Genomic DNA, 22,631 nt, shown 5'->3' with positions numbered 1-22,631 from the left:
TCAGAAGGCCAGTTTCTTCATCAGCAGGTAAACTCTAGAATCCACCTCAAATCCATGCAGGTTGTTGGCATCACCCTGCAGCCTCATGAGCAGGCCCCCATAGGATACGTAGGCAGAGCTGAAACAGAAGGCCCCCAGTCCCATGAGTCTGAGCTCTAGAGCAGCTACTACTCAGTAGCTCTCCATCCCAGCCTAAGAAAGAGAAGATGCACCCTTCTAGAGTTTTGTCATTAGAAATCAAAATTCAAACAAAGATCAATCAATGCACAGACACGTGCAAGATGGTGTTCTTTATATTAGTGAGGGTGGAAAACATGTACATGCTCAAAATTAGGAAAATGGTCAAAGAAAGATATATCCATTTAGGATCAAACAGACAATAGCAACTAGAAAGAAAACTTAGGGGAGACCTGGTGGCACAGTGGTTACAGCACTCAGCTAACCAAAAGATTGGCCGTTCAAGCCCACCAGCCACTCTGTGGGAGTCTGCTTCTGTAAAGATTTACAGCCCTGGAAACCCTATGACACAGTTATACTCTGTCCTGTAGGCTCACTGTAAGTCAGAATCAACTCAAAGGCAGTGGGTTTGAGTTGGGGTTTATGTTAATGGAGGAGGAAAAAGAAGATGAGAATGGTTACACAACTTGAATGTAACCAATGTCACTGAATTGTACATGTAGAAATTATTGGATTGGTGAATGTTGTTTCTATTCTCAAAAACAAAAAATAAATTAAAAAAAAAAAAAAAAGATATATCCATTTACCAGAATTTAGAATCAGTTTTAAACTGACATGAGGAAATGTGTTTCACATAACATTGAGTAAAAGGAGAAGAGAACATTATAATAAACTCTAAGAAAAAAAAATATATACATACACACATACACATAGGGAGGGAAAAAAAACTAAGATATTCAAAAATGTTTATGTAAAAGGTTCCCTCTGGGTATGGAATTATAGGTGATTTTTTCCCTTTTTCACATTACTTTTCTATGCTTTTCGAATTTCTTACAATGGGCACATATTGTTTTAATAAGATTTTAAAGAAAAGAAAAAATAGTTGGGCAGAGAAACCAAAGAACTAGGGATTGGGTTGCAGAGTAGCAAAACACACACACACACACACACACACACACAGTGCCTAGCAGTTTAATCACTTGATGCTGCATCTAGTTCCTGGGGAAGTAACCCTCCTTTGTATACTTTACACAGACAGATTAGCAGTTTCTCATTCAGACCACTGAAACTCCAGATCCTGAGAGGCCTCCTTTGCTCCAGAGAGCAGTGAGCAGCCTGTATCTCAGACTAGAAAATGGCAGACTGGAAATTATTCCCAGAACAGTTTTTTCTAGGTCCCACCTAAGTCTGAAGTGCTTGGGGAAAGAGACTCAACACAGGAAACATGAGAATGACCCCAGTCTCAGAACACTGGGGGTGGGGGAGAATTTGCACAAGACCATGGAACTTACAGGCGTGTTGCTGCTTCAGTAGAAGTTTCATCTCCCTCGATCCTATACACTTTCCCGTACATTACATACTCAAATTGATCAGCCCTGTGAAATAATAGTGGCAGTTATTATTAATAATAGTCAAAAATAAGAGGCCCTTTAAAAATGACAACTGGTAACTAAGTGCCAATATTTTAAAAACAGGCCCTTTACAAATATGATGCCATTTAGTCCTTATAGCAACCATCTCTGTTTCACTGATGAGAAAATGAGGCTGAGATTAAAACTATTCAGCAAATAAAGGTGGAGCTGAAATTTGGAACTCAGTGGAGCACCAAAGCCTTTCCACACACCAAGCTCCCTTCCAAGACACAAGGCCCACATAGCCTAGGTCACTCAGTGGTCAGTCCCTCAGCCTTCAAAGAGCTACAACTCAAATGCCTCTTAATAAATACTGTTGAGTGTTCTATTGCATGTAATTCCCAAACTGAGGTCTGTCCTGGACCTGGCAATTACCTTTGCTGCTCCTTCTCTATTTCCCTCCAGTGTCTTGACTGCATTGTGAGAGTGAATCCTTCAAGATGGACCAATTTCATCTTGTCTCAATTATCTCAATTCGTTAAGTGCAGCACATTTCTTAAGGTTACTCAGATTCTGCCAATAATTGTTTACTCCAAGAATTAAGTAAGAGTCTTTGAATACCACTTATCTACTTAGTCTTCAGAGTATATTTCAAGCATTCCTTGTACCATTCTCACCTGGAAGGCCGGTCATCTGTGGGGTTGTATTCACCATCATCCAGTGTACCATCTTCATACAAGGTACTGGCTATGACCAACCGGAACTTATCACCTGAAAATAATGGCAATAGCTGAAAGTGAAGACAGCTGAAATGGCAAAATACCCCTTGATTATCTGTAATTGGCACTTACCCAAGTCTACAGGGTAAATCTGAATATTTACATCTAAGATAAGGTCCATCTTGAAGGATTCACTCTCACAATGCAATCGAGACACTGGAGGGAAATAGAGAAAGAACAGCAAAAGTAATTGCCAGGTCCAGGACAGACCTCAGTTTGGGAATTAGATGCAACAGAACACTCAATCTAAGCAGCCTGCATCCACTGGCCTCTCATCTACTATCACAGAAGTGCAGACTCAATTACAACCACATATGCAAGAAAGGAAAACTATAACAAGGAAATAGAATTCCCAGAAAATAATCATTGGAAAAATGTAATTCATGTTGCTGAACAATTTGTACAGTAACTGTCACACGGGAACCTAATTTACTATGTAAACTTTCACTAAAAATATTATTAAACATTAATAATATCTAAATATTCATTAGAATATTTAAATAATGGCATGTAAGTATCAATGGTTAAAATTTTTTAAAAAAAGAAAGGTACTCTGGCAGGGAATAATAGTGCCTAAGGCACTTGACTGCTAACCAGAAGGCTGATGGTTCAAACCCACCAGCCATTCCTCAGAAGGAAGGTTAGGCAATCTACTTCCATAGTGATACCGCCTAGGAAACCCAAGGAGGGGTTGCTATGAGCTGGGTCCGACTGGACAGCAAATAACACCACCAAGCCCTGCCTGGATAAATAAGAAACAACCTGACTTTGGGCAAGTTATTCATTCATCCAAAAGCCGAGTCTTTCTGTGCTAGGCATTGTGCAGAGATGATAATCAGTATATATAACAACTGCTGTCTGTCTCAAAGAACATCTCGGTCTCCAGGCAAAGGACAAGACATCAGGGAAAAATAATTATTGATCAATGACAGAATAAAGAGCAGTTAAGTGTAACTCAGAGACTACTTCAAAAAAACTTAAAAGATTTTAAAGGCAATACAGAAACAAAGGCTCTGAACTCATTACTTGCTGTGTAACCTTGAGTGGTCACTTAAGCTCTCAAAGCAAAAAAGGGAAGGCATGTTCTACTTCATAGAGAATATTGCAAGAAATAGGACAAGGTGTGTGTAAGGTGCACAGTACAGTGTCTAACACAGAGTAAACCAAACCAAAAACCAAACCCACTGCCACTGAGACAGTTCAGACTCACAGCGACCCTATAGGGCAGAGTAGAACTGTCCCGCACGGTTTCCAAGGCTGTAAATGTTTACGGAAGTAGACTACTTACTCCTCTTTCTCCTGCGGAACTGGTGAGTTCGAACCGACCACCCTTTGGTTAGCAGCCAAATGCCTTACCCACTGCGCCACCAGAGCCCCTAACAACATTAGGTAGCTATTACTATTACGAAAGATGCCTTCCAGTTTGCTAGGACACCCAAGCAATGGGCACAGCATGTGTGAAGCCAAGGGAAACTGGAAGTGTGTCTGCTCGTCTATAAAATGTGCCCTGACGGAGATTCATCAAGGAGATACGGTAACGCAATGGCTAAAGATGCTAACCAAATAGCCGGCAGTTTGAACCCATCAGCCGCTCCGCGGGAGAAAAATGAGACAGTGTGCTTCCCTGAACATTTACAGCCTTGGAAACCCTATGGGACAGTTCTACTTTGTCCTAAAGATAGAATCGCTATGAGTTAGAATCGACTGAAGTGCAGTGGGTTTGAAAAGAGGTAGTTGGTAGGGGCATGCTGGTAGGGGCAGACCACGCGAGTGGGGCCGCATCTGGCCCGGAGGCGTGTCCCAGAAGAATTGGTTAGCCCCTCCCCCCGTCCGCCCCTACATACCTTACTTACCTCGGTCAAACTTCTTGCCTTCTGGGTCAATATCTTTCACATCGAAAATATCCTCAAACAGGATGCCCGCCATCGTGAGGAGGCCACAAAAGTTGAAGAGGTGCTGAGCGCGCGACCAAGACTTGAGGTACGCGCAGTGAGGAGAAAACCGGGAAAGAGCGCCTGAACAGTAGCAAAAGGATAGCGCAGGCGCAAAGCCGTTCTGTAGCGTCTCCACTTCCGCCGCCTTCCTCTCGGGGTTTATTAACTTCCGCCCCGAGTGGTTGTATCCGCAAGGCTTCTGTATTGAGGGCGGGTCTTGGGTCCAGGTGACTCCGCCCCTGGGTGGGAACAAGATAGATCGCGCCTCGGGTAGAGATGGCACAAATACACGCGCTGAGCTTAAGCTCTACTACGCCCTCTCCAGAGTCCGTGTCCTTAAGACTGTAATGTGTGGGGGCCTATCCCAGGCCAGGACCTTGATCCTTGGCCCAAAGAAGCCCAGCCCTAGCCCTACCCTGTTGGTCCGCGTGCCAGCCGAGGGCACAGTCCGTACTAGGACGGGCGGAGCAGGACCCCGCCCCCAGCGTACTAGCGGGACAGGGCTCTGTGCCCAGCCGCTCCAGCTGGCACTGAGGCCCCCAGGCCGGTTCGGGCTAGCTTGGCCCTGCTGGACGTCACCTGAGCCGGATCCGTCCAGTTTGGGAATTTGCCATGATGTCACTGTGGGGAAGCGGAAAGCCCGCAGTGTTCTCTCCTCCGGTGCAGCACCCCTCACCACCGCTGCCCTCCCCCTGACCACAGCTCCTTCCGCCTGTTGTGTTATGTGCCGCCCATTCCCCACCACTGCTTTCTCCCTCTGTACACTGATCTCTATGTCCCTTCATGTTGGTAGTGGCCAACCAGCTCTTCCCTGACACTGACCCCTCCTTTCTAAGCACTGCCCCTCCCCTTGAACACCACTTCTGCCTCCACGTGCCCCTTCATCCTGGTGCTGTCCTCACACACACGTTTCCTAGGCACTGCCATATCCTCTCAGACTACCCTACCCCTGACACTGCCCATCTATCCTGTGATCAACCCAGCCTCTGCCCTATCCTTCTCCGAACTCTGATAGGGAACGCAGAGCCCCAGCAAGCCGTTCCCCCAAAGCGGCGAGACATCAACAGCTCCTCCAGTTAGTTTCTCCTTGGGCCCTGCCAAGGGGAAGCGACCTCTGCCCCTACGCGCCCGCCTCCCAGGAGTGGCCTCTCCAGCACTAGACCTCCCTTCCCTCTGGCCTCACCTCTCCCTGTCCCCTCCCCACCTCCACCCCCGCACCACTCCCAGGCCAGGTTCCTCTAGGTGCACAGTCCTGGAGGAGCGCTTTGGAAGGGAAAAAATAAAGATGAGGGAGACCGAGAGTCTCAGTTCCAAGCATTCTCCCGACTCTACCCCTTCTGGGTCCAGAATTCCCCTCAGGGTCCCCGCAGCTGTGCTTCTCACCCCAGGCAGCACTAAGAGGCCTTTCCAGGCGGGTCTCGGAAGATCGCCTCCAGCAAGAAGCCAAGGGGGCGCCGCTCCAGAGAGAGGGATTGAAACCGAAGAATCCGATTTAGAGGGCTCTGCAGCCCCGGACCCCAAGCTCGCCTGAGCTCCGGCGTCTCCGGCCTCTCCCGCCACGGCGCAAGGAGTCGCGTACCAGGCGGGCTCCTCCACGTGCCAGTGGGCCCGCCCCCGCCCTGTCCCGGGGCGCCCCACTCTGCGTTAGGCCTCCGCGGGGAAAGGGCGCGGACTCGCGCGGCCCAAGAGCCCCCTGCCGCCTCTCCTGAGCCTGGGAGGCGGCCTCAGAGCAGACCCCGGCAGAGTTAGGCCGCCCCCTCCGGATGGGCAGGCGGGCGGAGCAGCGCAGAGGACACCGCCCTCGGCCCGCCCGCCGAGGAGGGTACAAGAGCGGGAGGCTGTGCCAGCGGCGCCCGCCCGGGGCCCGCCGTATTCTGCGCTCGGCCGCTGTGGCTGCGGGGACCGGTCCGGTTCCGGAGCAGGCGCTGCAGACCAGGGGCCGAGTCCCGGCCCAGTCCGGAGCCTCAGCGGGAGACGAGAAGGGCAGTGTGCGGAGATGGCGGCCGCAGCCTCAGCGGCAGCGGAGGAAGGGATGGAGCCGCGGGCGCTGCAGTACGAGCAGACCCTGGTAAGTGAAGGCGAGGCGAGTCGGAAGAAGTACTCTCCAGGACCGCTGCTCCAGGTTACCCTTGGAGCGGGGCCTGCTTTAACACCGCCCTAGCCTTCTGAACTGGAGAAACTGAGGCTCGGGCGTCTAAGAAGCTGAAGGACCAAGGGGAGCAAAAGCTGTTTGCAGGTTTCTGGCCGAAGCTGGGGCCTGAAGAAGACAATGACATCAGGACAATGTCCCAGGTGTCCTTTCCTTCACACCCTACACACACACACACACACACACACACACACACACACTTTCCTTCCTCCTCCTTCCCCTCACCACCTGAGCCCTAGTCTCAATACCTTCTTCACCCCTGACCCTCATCACCACTCACACCTTTGAACTTTCTCTCCCTACAGTCCCTCCATCCCCCCACTATGTGCATGGCACGGTGCTAGCCTTAGAAACAGGGAGGTGTCGAAGAAAAATTATCAGACCCAAACCCAGCCCCAGCCCTACCCCTGGGGTGTTGCAACCCAGCATTAGCAGGAACCCTTGAGAAGACCGAGAAAAAGGTGGCCTGCCACCTTGGGGGACAGGAGCTTGGGGTATGGGAATTGAGACCTTTGTCCTTGCTGACTCTAGGTATCCAGCTGCCACCCATCCCAGGGGTGTCCCTTGACCTCATTAGAAGCAGGGGTCCTGGGGTTGTGAGCTGACTCATGCCCTCCACTCTTATTTAGTGTTTGAGAAGGTATTTGCCCCTCCTCACTGTCACTGGAGTAGGAGACCCAAGCCTCAGGAAGGTAATCAGCCCTGTGTCTCTTCATCAGCTTGGGCTGGAATTTGCCCAGGAAGGTGGAGGAAGGGGCCCTAGGCTGTAACTAAGGCTGGGAGGTGCCCAGTTACTAGAGAGAGTGACTGGATAAAACAGGATGACCCAGGAAGGTGGCAGGAGTGGCACTTGAGTGAGGGGAAGGAAACAAGAGTGGGAGGTTTCTGTCTGCCCAGGCTGAGGATAGGGACATTGGTCAAGCCAAGCCGGGCACCTGGCCTCTGAAATAGTGTCTGTCAAGAGCCACATCTCCATCTGCTTCACTCCGTCCCTATCTCTGGAATTCACTCTCAGGGTCAATCTCTCTCCTGGGTATTCTCTGCACCAGCCTCTCCCTCTTCTCCTTCTGATTCCTTTGTCTTTCTTTCCCTCACACACTCACCTCCCACCTCCTACACTGTGTCTGCTCTTTATGCTCAACTCTCTTTCTATTTTCTCCTTACTTTCTCCACTCTCTTGTCTCCTCCTTTCTCTTCTCCATCACTTCCCCTCGCTTCCTTTTTCCCCTCTTTCTCCTCTAATTCCTTTTCTCTATGCTTCTCCTCTAGGAGCTCTGGTAGCATAGTGGCTAAAGCACTTGACTGCTAACCAGAAGGCTGGCAGTTCAAACCCACCAGCCACTCCTCGGAAGGAAGGTTGGGCAATCCTACTTCCGTAGTGATACTGCCTCGGAAACCCAAGGAGGGGTCTCTATGAGTCGGAAACCCCTCCTCGGAAACCCAAGGAGGGGTCGCTATGAGTCGGGGCCAACTCGATGGCACATAACAACAACAACAACAACAATGCTTCTCCTCCCTCTCCTCATGTCTATCTCTCACCCTCCCTCTGTCTCTGTCTTTCTCTCCCTCTCCCCTCCCCACCCCAGCCCCAACAGGAGCCCTTTGTGTCCCGAAGCTCTGCGGGTGGCAGCCGGAATCTACTCCTCCCAACCCCCCCAACATACGCCCAGCTTGGCAGGTCTAGCCAAGGCTCTGTGACTCTCCCGTCCCATTACCCCAGCATCCAGTCACAGCACAACTATCAGCAGCTCTGGTGTGCCCCAAACCTCTGGGCTCAGGGCAGCTTCAGAGTGGGACTGAGGCCACCAAACCCTCTCCACCCATCCTGAGAGGCACTCTACTCCCAGCTGGACTGGGAGGCTGGTGGGGGTGGGAACTGGGGACAAGGGGATTAGGGGGGGGGTGGCAGGGTGTAACAGAGTCGGTCACAGGCCAGAGGCCCAGCAAGAACGTGATAAGGATTGGGGCCCCGCCTGCTCCTAGGCCCAACTCTGAGCTGCCCCCAGTCCCATGAGGCTGTTATTGTTATCCATAAGCTCTTGACCATCCCTTATTCTCTGACCTTCCCTCCTCCCACTTTCAGACTCTGTGCCTTAGATTTTTCAGTCTTTCTCTCCTCTAGGGCCTTCGCTCCCACTCCTCCTTAGTGCCCCTCCCCCAAGGCCTGTGAGAAGAGGACTGCTTATTCTGCCACCCCCAGAGCTGTGTACCTTGGCGTCCCGATTACTCTGGCCAGGACTGCCCCCACAGTCTGCAATGTGCATTGTTCCCATACCCCAAGTCAGAGTGGGAACTGTGGGTTCAAGAGGGACTATACAATACAAGGACTGTGAAAAAGGGAGGTGAAGTTCCAGGATCTCTCCCCTACTCAGCACACATCTACTAATGCCTGGTCTTCCTCATTGCACCAGATGTATGGCCGATATACTCAGGACCTTGGAGCCTTTGCCAAAGAGGAAGCTGCTCGGATCCGCCTGGGAGGGCCTGAGTCCTGGAGGGCCCCCCCATCCCCTCGGACTCCCCCAGAGCTCCTAGAATATGGACAGAGCCGTTGCGCCCGATGCCGCAGTGAGCCCCATGGTGGGGTGGGGGACCTAGCTGTGCTGTACTGTGCTGAGACGCCATTTGAGTCTTCCATGGGCAGGGTGGTGTAAAAGGGTAGGCACACCTCGGTGCCAACCTCCCATTCTTCCCTTTCCTGATCTCAGTCTGTTCCGTCCGCTGCCACAAGTTCCTAGTGTCCAGAGTTGGTGAAGACTGGATCTTCCTGGTCCTGCTGGGGCTCCTTATGGCATTGGTCAGCTGGGTCATGGACTATGCCATTGCTGCCTGTCTGCAGGGTGAGGACAAGAACTGCCAGGGAACCGCTGGGAAAAACCATTCTGCTTCCTCCATGCCACTTGTCCAGGTGTCTTAGCTACTTGGCCATTGACCACTTTCCCCAGCCACCCTGACCACCCCTTCTTTGGACATAATCAGTGCCAGTCTCATAGGGCACAACTTGCCTTCAATCTCCCACTTGACCCTCCTTCCTATAGTGGTCTGTCCCAGGGAATGCCATCTAGGGCCACCTTGGCACCCTCTGAGCCCAGGCTCTGTGTGATATAACCTGGGACAACTTGTCAGATGTCCCAGTGGCCTGAGGAGTGGGTGTGCACATAAGGAGTCCAGCAGCATGTCTTCTTCCCACAGCTCAGCAGTGGATGTCCCGGGGCTTGAACACCAACATCTTGCTCCAGTACCTGGCCTGGGTCACCTATCCCGTTGTCCTCATCACTTTCTCAGCAGGATTTACACAGATCCTGGCTCCTCAGGCTGTTGGTACAATAGGAGGGAAGGGGAAGGCAGAGGTGGGACTGCCTGAAAACAGCACCTCGGATGACTCTTCCGGGAATGTATCCCTCCAGGATCTGGCATCCCCGAGATGAAGACCATCTTGCGGGGAGTGGTGCTGAAGGAATACCTCACTCTCAAGACCTTTGTAGCTAAGGTCATTGGGCTGACCTGTGCACTGGGCAGCGGCATGCCACTTGGCAAAGAGGTGATTGATTGTAGGTTGGGGCAGGATGAAGTCCCTCCCCAGTGGGGCGAAAGAGGCAGGCCAAGGTCAAGGTAGGCCCTATTCCTCTTACCATCTGCCCCCACCCCCAGGGCCCTTTTGTGCATATTGCAAGCATGTGTGCCGCCCTACTCAGCAAGTTCCTCTCCCTCTTTGGGGGCATCTATGAGGTAAAGCAGACTCTGAGGGGAGAGGAAGGGTATGCTGCTAAGCTCATAGTTGACTACCCCTTCCCACCACTTCCCTCAGAATGAATCCCGGAACACGGAGATGCTGGCCGCTGCCTGTGCCGTGGGAGTGGGCTGTTGCTTTGCGGCACCTATTGGAGGTAGCCAAGGCCCTTCAGTCAGTCCAACCCCCCAACCTTGCCTTTGACGTCTCCTCCTTGGCCTGATCTGGGTCTGACGCCTTAACACACACAGGCCTCAAATAGCACCCTCCCCGGCCTCCTCACAGGCGTCCTGTTCAGCATTGAGGTTACCTCCACCTTCTTCGCTGTGCGGAACTATTGGCGAGGCTTCTTTGCTGCCACCTTCAGTGCCTTCATCTTCCGGGTCTTGGCTGTCTGGAACCGTGATGAAGGTATGGAGGAGGAGGGTGCTGAGGGGACCCCCTGAGATGGCTCAAGTGGGCAGCCCTTGAGGTAGACCTGCCTCCCTCTGCTACTCTTGTCTTTCCCTCAGAGACCATTACTGCTCTCTTTAAAACCCGATTTCGGCTCGACTTCCCCTTTGACCTGCAGGAGCTGCCAGCCTTTGCTGTTATTGGGTGAGGCACTGTGGGGGTGGGGGCTGTCAGAGAAGAGAGAGGTCTCCATGAGGACTTCTTTTACCCTGGTGCTTCTTCCCTCTCTAGCATCGCCAGTGGCTTTGGGGGAGCCCTCTTCGTCTACCTGAACCGGAAGATTGTCCAGGTGATGCGGAAACAGAAAACCATCAACCGCTTCCTTATGAAGAAGTGAGTTGGCTCTAGGCTCTTCTCTAGACTGCTTTTGGATTGTGTGAGGGTCACAGAGGAGGAGGGAGATAGTCACAGGTAGCTGTCAAACAGAGGCCCCGTCCAAAACAGGCACCCCATTGAGTAAATCAGCCCATAGTGTTTTCCAGGCTGACAAAGCATTTTGAACTTTACATAAATTACCTGAAATTGGCACTTTCAAATTTTTAGTCAGTGGCGGAGGGCATTTGGGGGAGCCCTCTTTGTCTACCTGAACTAGAAGATTGTCCAGGTGATGCGGAAACAGAAAACTATCAACCACTTCCAAGCCTGGGAAGTGCCGTGGGAGTGGGCTGTTGCTTTGCTACTGAAGGACTAAAAACTAAAGACTGAGGTTTCCTTACCTGGCCCAGGCAGCAATGCTCTCTAGAGTGTTTGAACTTCAGTTTCCCCCCGTGAAACTGGGGATTGATGACATTTTTATCTCCAGCACCCCTTTCCAGCTGTGCCACTTGCACAGCTCTCTCAGTTGTGACCGAGCATCAGAAGTGGGGAGGTTTCCCTTAGGACTGACGTCCTTCAGGGAGAGAGCAGCCAGCTGAGCCTGTTCCTTACAGCACCTTTGGTTGACTGCCATGAGTGACCCCAGCTTCCCCCAACACTGACCTTCACTCTAAGTCACCACAGGGGAACAGCTGTGGGCAGAAACTTCTCCACATCCTCAACAATGTGCCCTTCATTAAGGATTCTGGGGGTAGGTGGGTGGGGTCACAGCTCAGAGGTGCCCAAGAGAGAACTGGAAGGTGGACTTTCTGCTGCTGCTATACACTTATGGAGTCAGGAGTTGACGGAAAGGTCTTTGGGTCATACCCTGAGCTCCTAGAACAGCTCCAGTCTACCATCACCCTCAGAGCTACTGTATCATGAGCAACAAAGGGGACTTCTCTCAGCATTGTGTGCTTTTATGTAAGAGCCATGGCTCTGTTCTGATCTCAGCTCTGAAGGATGTGAGGGCACCCAGCCTATCACCAGTCCATAGTAAGTGTGCCACCCATGTTTGATACAGTGAACCCTCTCTTGTCTAGACGCCTCCTCTTCCCAGCACTGGTGACCCTGCTTATTTCTACTCTGACCTTCCCTCCTGGCTTTGGGCAGTTCATGGCCGGACAGGTAACCCAAAGCTGAACAAGAACTTGTACTTTCCCTTGGGATGTATCCCTTCTAAACCCAGCCCCAGCAGCACTGTGGGATTCCTTATTCCCCCTGGATTCTTTTGGGCCCCTTCCCATTATTCCCTCTGCTCCCCAGCCTGAGCCACCCTGTTCACCTATAGCTCTCACAGAAAGAGACGCTGGTCACCCTGTTTGACAACCGGACCTGGGTCCGACAGGGACTGGTGGAGGAGCTAGAGCCACCTGGCACCTCACAGGCCTGGAGCCCACCGCGTGCCAATGTCTTCCTTACACTGGTCATCTTCATTCTCATGAAGGTGGGGCTGCTTACATATATAGCTAATATTTACATAGGCTTATTAGGTGAGTGCTAATAGTTGGCAGTAGGAGCTCTGGTAGCATAGTCGCTAAAGCACTTGACTGCTAACCAGAAGGCTGGCGGTTCAAACCCACCAGCCAGTCCTCGGAAGGAAGGTTGAACAATCCTACTTCTGTAGTGATACTGCCTCGGAAACCCAAGGAGGGGTTGCTATGAGTCGGGGCCAACTCTACGGCACATAACAACAACAACAACAACAACAATAGTTGGCAGTGGGTTTGATTGGGTCTATGAGATGACAGGCATGGCCCTAGGCACTTTTCATATGTTAACTCCTTTAAGCCTCATCACAGTGCTATGAGAAAGGTATTGTCCCCAATTTAAAGATGAGGAAATTGAGGCACAAATTGGCCCAAAGTCACACAGGTGAGGATTTGAACCCACTTTGGTTTGAGTAGTTTCCCTTCCTTTTGCCTTTCTTTTCCTTTCACCATCCCTAAGGAGCTCTGGTAGCATAGTGCCTAAGGCACTTGACTACTAACCAGAAGGCTGACGGTTCAAACCCACCAGCCAGTCCTCGAAAGGAAGATGGGGCAATCTACTTCCATAGCGATACTACCTCAGAAACCTACAGAGGGGTCACTATGAGTCAGGTCCGACTTGACGATACATAACAACAACAACAAGGGAGAATGAATGGATAGGTAGGATATTTGTGCTTAACCGAGACAGTGAGTTCCTCTGGGGTGTATGGCTGCCTGGGGCCTGAGAGGTGTCTCTGTGCCTGTTTGAACTGTCTCCTGCCTACAGTTCTGGATGTCTGCTCTGGCCACCACCATCCCAGTGCCCTGTGGGGCCTTCATGCCTGTCTTTGTCATTGGTGAGCTCAGCTGCCTGTTCTCCCAGCCTGCACCATCCTCACCCCTTGGCCACCCACTGAACATCCCCTGGTCATTCATTGCCTCTCTGCTCAGGGAGTGGGTTTTGGTCTAGCCCCAGCCCCCAACCCACAGGGCTTTCCCCTGCACTGAATGACCCGCTGGCCCTCCCCCACCCTCTGACCCTCTCTCTTCCTAGTGCCCCTGCCCTCCCCCTCCACTACCTGTTTCTCTTCCCACTCCCCTCCCTGAAGGAGCAGCATTTGGGCGTCTGGTGGGCGAAAGCATGGCTGCTTGGTTCCCAGATGGGATCCACACTGACAGCAGCACCTACCGGATTGTGCCCGGGGGCTATGCAGTAGTAGGTAAGTACCCAGGTCCAGATCTGGGTGGGAAGACCTCTTGCCTGGCCACAGGGTCTGAGGCTCTGATGCCCCCTGCTGGCCAACATAGGCCTTCCCTCAGATGCAGAGGTCTAATCCTCAAGCCTAGATTTAGCAGCCCTGCAAGGAGGGCCTCCTACAGGACCCACCCCTGGGTGGAGAGGGTCATCTGGGGCCTGGGCATCCTGAGGATACTGATGGGAGCTGTCCCCAGGGGCAGCCGCGCTGGCGGGAGCAGTGACACACACAGTGTCCACAGCCGTGATTGTGTTCGAGCTCACAGGCCAGATTGCCCACATCCTGCCCGTCATGATTGCCGTCATCCTGGCCAATGCTGTTGCTCAGAGCCTACAGCCCTCACTCTATGACAGTATCATCCGCATCAAGAAGCTGCCCTATCTGCCAGAACTCGGCTGGGGCCGCCACCAGTATGGAAAGCTGGGGGTGGGGGGGAGGCAGGAGAAGGCATGCTGGGTGCTCACCCCCTTGCATCTACCACCACCAAGGCCCTAAGCCAGTGAAACCTGGAGACTACCTACCTGGCTCTCTCCTAGTCTGAGCTGCACTTGTCCACACCTTGAGGAGCTATGGTTGGCCCCTCCTAATCAGAAAGAAGGGTGGGAAACACTCCTTGGCCCTTGGTCCTCATACCCATCGACTCAGGCTTTCCTTGCCCTGGGAAAGTGATGCTCTGGCCTACCCTTCTATGCCAAACCACAAACCAAGTGTTCTTCTCTGCCCCCAGGCAGTACCGGGTGCGAGTGGAGGACATTATGGTACGAGATGTTCCCCACGTGGCCCTCAGCTGCACTTTCCGGGACCTGCGGTTGGCGCTGCACAGGACCAAGGGCCGAATGTTGGCACTAGTGGAGTCCCCTGGTGAGGCCAGGAGGGGGCCCAGTGCTGGGGGCATCTCCCAGGACTCCATCTTCAGGGAGGGGCACAGGATAGGAACACAAGACCAGTCTCCTTTGTTCTAAGGGGCCCCCATTTACCATGTATCCAAGGCCCCACCCTAGGTGTAAGAAAAGGCCAAGGAGGGTGGAACTCTCAGCTCCTGAGTCCTCCCACCTGCTCTGTCTAGAGTCCATGATTCTGCTGGGTTCCATTGAGCGCTCACAAGTGGTGGCATTGTTGGGGGCCCAGCTTAGCCCAGCCCGCAGGCGGCAGTACATACAGGAGCATCGAGCCACCCAGGCCTCTCCACCATGTGATCAGGAGCATCCTCCCAGCCCTGACACTGCTGTTTGCTTCCAGGTGAGGGGGAAATGCTGCCTCCCCCGCCCCATGCCCGCTGGCTTCCTGAACATCACTGTGTAGACTGATGGGGAGGGCTGCATAGAGGGTGGTATGGAGCCACTGCCTCGTCAGCCCCTTCCTGCCCATGCAGGAGAAAACAGAGGACCCAGGCTTCCCTGTAGCCCGGGGGGAGAGTCACAAACCCCTAAAGCCTGCTCTCAAGAGAGGGTCCAGCAACACCATGAATCACGGAGAGAGTCCCACAGGTGAGCCTGTCTCCCACTAGCATCTCCCTTCCATCTTCCAATAGACAGATCCTGAGCCTGGCCACTGAGCTTCATTAAAGTCCTTGCCCAACCCTTTTGCTGGAGCACATCCCAACTGGAAGAGGCTGCCCAGGTGGGCGGGTAGATCTGGGACACCCCTCCCCTTGCCTTCCTCACCTCTCCTGGCCCTCTCCTCAAAAGATAACATTGCACTTGAGGGCCTTGTGTTTGGCCCACAGGGAGCGGGGAATCTGCAGGCATTGCCCTCAGGAGCCTCTTCTGTGGGAGCCCACCTCCCGAAGCTGCTTCAGAGGTGAGTGATGGACCCTCTCCTGGTTCTTTCTCCACAGCTCCTTGTCTGACCCTGACTTATTAACTCTGCAGTGCCTGCCCCCATTCTCCCTGCCCTTCTGCAGTCCTGTCAGTTCTGGTCCTGCAGTATACCTTCCTCCTGGACTCCACCACTTTCCCTTCCTTTCTCCCTATAACATCAACTCTTCTCTCTGGTTTGGCTCTAATAAAGTTGGAGAAGTCGGAATCATGTGACAAGCGCAAGCTGAAGCGGGTCCGAATCTCCCTGGCAGTAAGTGTTCTCTTTCTCCCTGCAGCCCAGGAGCACTAGACAGGGACAGCTAGGGTCTTGGCTGTGTAAAACCCACCCTCAGAGTAGAGGGAGACACCTACCGCCCCTAGCCTCTAACTGCCAACCTTCCTTCTTAGAGTGACTCAGACCTGGAAGGCGAGATGACCCCTCAGGAGGTAAGGTGTGACTGGACTCTGGACCCTGTTTCCTCCTGGGTGTGTTCAGCCATCATCTTGGCTGTTATCCTTATGGGAGGGACCATCGGGTGGGAAAATGGACAGGCCAGCTTTCAGGGAGGTGAAAGCACCTATTAGCACCACCTCCCTCACTCTCCTGGTCTTACAACCCCTCCTCCCTTCTCCACCCCCCCCCCCAGATTCTGGAATGGGAGGAGCAGCAACTAGATGAGCCAGTCAACTTCAGTGACTGCAAAATTGACCCTGCCCCCTTCCAGCTGGTGGAGAGGACCTCCTTGCACAAGGTAGAGCCAGTGGCCTGGGCCTAGCCTGGGCTCTCAGGAGGACAGGGTAGGAATCTAGGTCCCCCATACAAGTCTGGTCTTGGGCCAAAGGGAAAGAGGTACAGAGAGTGGGCTCAGTGCTAAGGATGCTTTTTCGCCACATTGCTTCAAGGATGATGGGAAACTGGGAACCAGAGCCCCTTTGCCTCTTCCTGCTCTCCAGTGGAACCAGGCACCATTTCTCCTCTGCTCAGCCCTACCCCCAGGAAACTCTGAACCAAAGCAGCAGCATAGACAGGACTAGAACTGGGTGAAAGCCAGAAGGCCAGGCCAGGGTCAGAGCTAGGCAGGAGGCTGCCAGAGTCCAACAAGGCTGATACACCCACACTGGGAAAAAAAAAAGGGGGGGGGGGGTGAGAAACAGGCAGGATAAAAAAATCTAATAAACAAGCTAACCAACTCCCAAGTAGGAGTGAGGACACTGGAGAGAAGAGATAAACAAAGATGAGAAATGCCCAGTGGGGGCTCGGAATGTCAGACCCCAGAAAGTCTGACTTAACGTGGGCCAAAGGAGAACTGGTAGGGGAACAGGAAGCCCAGCAGAAGGGCAAAGCAGGCTTTCATGAAGCAGCTGCAGAAATGGGGAGGGAAATTGGGTACAGACAGGTTGGTGGATCGTCAGACCATTTCCAAAGGAGGGAGGAAGTAGTTTGTGGACTGACTGCTTTAGGGCCTTCCAAGGAGGGGCAGTCAGTATCACTGAGCACCTTCAGGCTTCCAAAGGAGGAAGGGAGTACAGGCACATCCAGTGGGCTGATAAGAGAGCTCCTGAGATCAGCAAAAGCCAAGAGATATTTTAGGTAAATTTTTGACAGACATAATGTGAAGGCAGCGAGTGAACACTTCCAAGGCCTACAGCTTGGGCTTCTAGCTTCTGCCATATGGCAGACACAGCTTTACTTAAGAGCCAGCATAGCACAGGCAAGCAGGGGCTGAGTCAGGAAGGACACAGAACAAAAGAGAAACAAAAAATCAAAAGATAATAAAGAAACTTGCAAGCCTTGGGTAAAGACCTCAGATCAAAGTGAGTGGGTGAACCTCTGTGATGTTACAAGAAAAAGAGATAGGCCTGAGAATAACATATTAACTTTTTTATTTAAACTCTTTCTTCCTAAAACCTCTAAAATTTTTTCCACAATGGTCCTAACCCTTAAACATTCCATGATGATAAGTAGGAAGATAAAGAGAAGAATACTGTTGCTGGCTGATTTTGAATGCTTGCTATGTGCCAGACACTATACTAAGCTCTTCACATTTACTTTAATCCTCACAACCACACTCTAAAATTGAGATCCAAAGAGACTAAGCAAGTTGCCCAAGGACAACAGCTAAGTAAGTGGCAGAACCAGGCCTGGAATCTAAGATAATGTGACTCCAAAGCCTGTGGATTTAACCATGGGGAAACTGAGGCGTGCAGTGAGGAGGTCCCTTGTCTGAGTCAGTATAGCAGTCAGGCCCAGAGCCCAGATATCCTGGCCCTAATCCCAGGATTCTTGCAGAAGGCCACGTTGTCCCACTCCCTATCAATTCACTGTTCCCAAGCTCAAAAAGTGGGGGCCCACCAATGGGCTCCAGGGTGTCTAATTAAATTAAAATGAAAAGAACAAGTAGGTGTTTGTTACAAGTTAAAAATCAGAGGAAGAGAAGAAGCCTTTGAGGAACCGACTAAGGCAAGTACAAAGAACTGGAAGCGATAAGAACATAAAAGATCAAAATGTCCTTGTAGGCCTGAGGAATCAATAAGTAGTAGCCCAATTAAGTTCAGAAGGGAAACATTCAGAGGAGAGAGAATACACTGGGGACTATTTAGGGACTTGTGCAACTGGAGGAGATCCCCATATCTGCTAAGCACCTCATTCATTCAGAGGCAACCTACCTGGAGAAGGAGTTGGGGAGGCTAAGAGTACCCAGCACTAGGGCCAGACTGGCTGAGCCCAAATCCTGGCTCTGCCACATTAACTAGCTGTGTGACCTTAGTACTTCCTTGGCCTCTCTGTGCCTCACTTTCCTGATCTGTATAATAGGGATAATAGTACCTACCTCATAGATATTTCTGAGGATTAAGGGAGTTAATTTATGTGAAGCCTGTGCCTGGAATAGTATTCAATGTCAAGAATCACTACTACTACTTACACTGAGAGATGAACAATGGAAGATATGAATAAGAAACTATCTCTGCCCTCACGGAATTTAGTTTCTTGAGGAAGACAGACATGTCAACAAATAATTATACTCCACTGTGATACAAGCCTCTATTAGAGACAAGTATATAACACCGAGGGAAGGGAAAGGGTGACTCTCATTGAGAAAGGCTTCAGAGAGGTGGGGGGGGACAGGTGGGGGTTAGGATTCCAAAACCAAACTCACTGCTGTCGAGTCGGATCCGACTCAATAGCGACCCCTCCTTGGGTTTCCGAGGCGGTATCACTACGGAAGTAGATTGCCCAACCTTCCTTCTGAGGAGTGGCTGGTAGGTCTGAACTGCCAGCCTTCTGATTAGCAGTCAAATGCCTTAGGCACTAGGCTACCAGATTAGTGGGATGTAAAGGGGGAAGGGCTGAAGATGTGGAAGAAATGGATGTTTTCAGAAATGGATGAGTGATTATGTGACGCTAGAAGCTGAAGTGCACGGATGAATCTGAAGCTGGAAAGACAGGCTAGGGTCACTGGGGAAGGGCCTCATCAGCCAGTCTAGGGAACCTGGGCTCTAATTCACATTGAGAAAGAGCACTAGGGTGGCAGAACCAATTTGGAAGAAAGGGAGACAAAAAGCAAGACAACTCTTAGGATGTGCAGCCCAAGACCTGGTGAGGGGTGGTGAGTCTGGGAATCAGAATAGCCAGGATGTTCAGCAATTAGATTGGTAATAATGATTTCGGGGGACAAACGGGTTGCAAATTTTAAAGCATAAACTAAACAAAACCCATTGCTGTTAATCCCAACTCATAGCAACCCAGTATGACAGGGTAAAACTGCCCCATAGTGTTTCCAAGACTGTAAATCTTTGTGGAAGCCGACTTTCCCATTTTTCTCCTACAGGGCAACTGGTGGGTTCCAAGAGCTGACCTTTAGATTGGCAGCTAGGCACTTAACCACTGCCACTAGGGCCTAAAGAAAGGGCCAGAACTCATTAGGATTTGGGGGTGTGGGGGGGAACCAGGGGAACTATTTAAGAAGATAAGAGGGATTATTTGACCATAAAACAAGACTAAGGGATTATTAAAACAGGAAATACTATAATAAAGATACTTCCCTCTGAAGTCAGACAATGGATTTAACTAACCTGTAGCATCTAGGAATCCAGGTAGATAGTGGAGGCACTTGCTAACAACATAAAGTTAATGAAGAAGTGCAGAAGAGCTACTTTACAACAGTTTAGACTTCTAGGCCCTTTTAACTAGAAATACAATCATATCCTCGGTGGGGAGAGGTTGGGAAATTCTGGAAATCCCTTCCTAAAGCTGAAATGTAGCAACTGTATGAGAAAACTTTTAAAAAGTGTTAAACAATGAGTTCTGCGTAATTGATACTCAAGAAGCCAGGTTATTAATGCCCATTTTGATCCAAACATTAAACCAAGACTCTTGCAAGTAAACTGTGAACAGTGAGATAAATGATAGGTCAAAAATTCCAGGAACTGCTGAGTCAGGAAAGTGTTTTTCAAGACATGTGGTTCAAGAAAATCTACTTACAGCACTAGGGGAACTGGCTGACAATTTCTGAACCCTTGGTGATCACACTGGAAAGCTTGGAGGAGGGCCCAAACAAGAAAAACATGGGGGATGGGAATGACTGTTGTCTTCCTGGACTGCAAGCTGAGTCTCACCAGGCCCTGGATGCTGCTTGTAGAAAAGCAAACTGTGAGAGAGCTATAGAATGTTTCAGGCAAGATTGGGATGTGGGAGCCAGAGTGGAGAGATCTAAACTGGCCAGCCAGCTAATGAGGGCAAATGGAAAGTGGTCTGTCAGCCACTAGAAGGTGGGGCAAAAAGCACAGAACACAGGGCCAGCGCCCTTAAAGAATGTGGCCACCGCCCTCTCTGAGCATACCCATGACTGACAGGGCACCTACACAGGACTGGGCTGTACTTCCTCCCTCTAGCATAATGTGGAAAAAGCAGCTTGGGGCCCATAAGCACTTCTTAATGGTGACTTGGAGCAAGTCAGTCAGAATACCTCATGCTGCTGCTTCTGTGGAATGGGTGCAATACCTACTTCTCAGGACAAAACTGAAATCAAATAATGTAAGAAAATCCAAGTATATGTCTGGCCCATCATTAGATGTCATATTTGAACAGTTGGTCTTTTCTACATCCTCCTTCCTTTTGTCCCCATTCTCCATTAACATAAGCAGCCTAAGGATTTTATCAAATTTTCATTAACATTTTCCCTTCAGTCATCCTGTCCCTTTCCTCACTATCTTCTATCACCCTGTAATCCTTTGGCCTTTAGTTAAGAAACATCCCCTCAGACAGCTCAGGGTGTAGGAGGGTATGGAGAGATGGTCACTGGGAAGAGGTAACTATGGGGAGGAAGTGGGAGAGGAGCTGTTGCATTGTGGTAAACTGTGGTCAATGACATGAGACAAAGTATATGTGAACTGCTGTATGGAAAGTGAATTTGCTCTGTAAATCTTCACCCAAATCACAACAAATTAAAATAAATAACAAATTAAAAAAAAAAAAAAAAAAGAAATGTCCCCTCACACTAAGCCCAGCATATCTTCTCGTACCCTACAGACTCATACCATCTTCTCACTGCTGGGAGTAGACCATGCATACGTCACAAGCATTGGCCGGCTCATTGGAATTGTCACACTAAAGGAGGTGAGATAACAGTGGCCGCCAAAGCCACCTCTGCTTCCAAAAAGGCACAGATGCTTATGTCCAGCTCACCAAGGGAAGATGCCTCTGAGCAGGGAGCTCCAGATACCTGACCCTCTCCCCTTAACAGCTCCGGAAGGCCATTGAGGGTTCTGTCACAGCACAGGGTGTGAAAGTCCGGCCACCCCTTGCAAGCTTCCGCGACAGCGCCACCAGCAGCAGTGACACAGAGACCACTGAGGTGCATGCACTCTGGGGGCCCCGCTCCCGCCATGGCCTTCCCCGGGAGGGCAGCCCTTCTGACAGTGACGACAAGTGCCAGTGAAGCCCTCAATAGGCAGCCAGGGATAGTGAGGACCGTAGCTGGTGGCCCAGATCCTGCAACTCTCATAGTCCCTCTGCCTTGGCAAAGTAGGCAGAAGCTGCAGGCGGAAGCTGGAACCCCAGCCCCTTCCAGACCTGGGGTGCCAGCCTCTCTCAGTTCATCCTACCTGGAACCTGAACCAGCGCCCACCTGCATCATGTTTCCCAGGGGCAGGAAAACCAGCCCTGCACTGGTGGCATGGGGGTGGATCACTTGACCCTGCTCCCCCTTTGAAGGGGGGAAAGGGTGGAACTAAGATGGGTTTATACTGGAACCTACAATGACCAGATGTATATAGAGATTTATAAAGATTTTTATATTAATTTAATAAATTCTTAAATAGAACAAAATAAACACCTAATGAGCCACTTATATATAGAATACCTGTGCCCTGCTGGCTCTTGTTATCTTGGACCCTCTTATATATCAAAGCCTACAAGGCTCCTAAATCTGCAGCCACCCACAGCCATAAAACTCTAGAGCCCAGTGTCCTTGGAACACAGGATCTGCTAGGAGTTTGGCTGTGAAGAGCCTAGCTGGGGCAGGGGTCCCCAGGACTAGCTTTGGCCTTCCTGTCAACCAAGAAAGGCACTACCCTCTTCCCTCATGATTGTTAGTCATTGGCACAATTTCTGCCTCACATAGGCATGACTGACCATTGCCCTGCCACCCCCAGCCCCCTTGTGGCCGTCTCTGGAAGAACACTAAATTCACAGCTCTGTAGCAAACAGCCATCCCTTCTGATTCCATCCCAAAGAAAGCTCTGGATGAATGAGCAGTGTAACTAGCTGTGAGCTGCCAGGCCCCTGCCCACACATCTTCTGCTCCCCCACTAGGGCCAAAAGAAGGCTGGAAAAAGCCCAGACCTCATTCAGGGGGCCAGGAAAAGGGTAGAAGATACTTGCTTTAACAATTCCAACACCTCCCAGAGAAGACCCAACTGAAAGAACGGACCAAAAACCCTCTTTCTTTAGGAAAAAAGACAAAGATTTAGAGACAGTGGAGAGGTAAAGCACAGTACAAGCCCAGCTGAGCAAGGGGCCCTTAGGGGAGGTCTTGATCAGTGGGCTCTGGGAGGGCACAGGAGCCAGCCCCCCTGGGTGGGGGTGATTCTATCAAGCACTGCACATGGACTTGGAGATGAAGAGAGAAGCAAAGAAAGAGGCATGGGGTGGGTAGAGGGAAAGGCCAGGCTCCC

At 51.1% G+C, this 22,631-nt stretch overlaps 2 protein-coding genes across 2 annotated transcripts; one reads left to right on the top strand and one right to left on the bottom strand.

The window, feature by feature from the left end:
- On the bottom strand, positions 1-4,234 carry POLR2H (RNA polymerase II, I and III subunit H). Its single transcript, XM_007935950.2, has 5 exons — positions 4,162-4,234; positions 2,381-2,464; positions 2,207-2,300; positions 1,470-1,553; positions 1-118 (listed from the first exon to the last, which is right to left on the bottom strand). Exons 1-5 carry the CDS (start codon positions 4,232-4,234, stop codon positions 1-3), a joined length of 453 nt encoding a protein of 150 aa, XP_007934141.1.
- A 2,004-nt stretch (positions 4,235-6,238) lies between these two features.
- On the top strand, positions 6,239-21,394 carry CLCN2 (chloride voltage-gated channel 2). The gene is made up of 24 exons (XM_042780295.1): positions 6,239-6,310; positions 8,803-8,959; positions 9,100-9,231; positions 9,584-9,712; positions 9,799-9,932; positions 10,043-10,120; positions 10,200-10,278; positions 10,407-10,532; positions 10,634-10,718; positions 10,806-10,907; positions 11,972-12,056; positions 12,220-12,375; positions 13,188-13,257; positions 13,510-13,620; positions 13,853-14,066; positions 14,384-14,517; positions 14,723-14,895; positions 15,029-15,143; positions 15,383-15,456; positions 15,667-15,726; positions 15,864-15,902; positions 16,103-16,207; positions 20,986-21,072; positions 21,200-21,394. The coding sequence occupies exons 1-24, from the start codon at positions 6,239-6,241 to the stop codon at positions 21,392-21,394; spliced, it is 2,712 nt and encodes a 903-aa protein (XP_042636229.1).
- The last annotated feature ends 1,237 nt before the right edge of the window (positions 21,395-22,631 follow it).

The sequence above is a fragment of the Orycteropus afer genome, unplaced genomic scaffold (assembly GCF_000298275.1).
Source record: "Orycteropus afer afer isolate SDZICR_OR568_19922 unplaced genomic scaffold, OryAfe1.0 scaffold00032, whole genome shotgun sequence".
Classification (NCBI taxonomy): domain Eukaryota; kingdom Metazoa; phylum Chordata; class Mammalia; order Tubulidentata; family Orycteropodidae; genus Orycteropus; species Orycteropus afer.
The sequence above is the reverse complement of the archived record's forward strand: the minus strand, read 5'-3'. Positions and strand labels throughout refer to the sequence as shown.

Coding starts and splice junctions, on each gene's coding strand:
- CLCN2 (XM_042780295.1), top strand. CDS start 6,239: ATGGCGGCCGCAGCCTCAGCGGCAGCGGAGGAAGGGATGGAGCCGCGG. Junction 6,311..8,802: donor TGCAGTACGAGCAGACCCTG/GTAAGTGAAGGC, acceptor TCATTGCACCAG/ATGTATGGCCGATATACTCA. Junction 15,903..16,102: donor GCGAGATGACCCCTCAGGAG/GTAAGGTGTGAC, acceptor CCCCCCCCCCAG/ATTCTGGAATGGGAGGAGCA.
- POLR2H (XM_007935950.2), bottom strand. CDS start 4,234: ATGGCGGGCATCCTGTTTGAGGATATTTTCGATGTGAAAGATATTGAC. Junction 2,465..4,161: donor AGGCAAGAAGTTTGACCGAG/GTAAGTAAGGTA, acceptor ATTTCCCTCCAG/TGTCTCGATTGCATTGTGAG. Junction 2,301..2,380: donor GATTTACCCTGTAGACTTGG/GTAAGTGCCAAT, acceptor CATTATTTTCAG/GTGATAAGTTCCGGTTGGTC.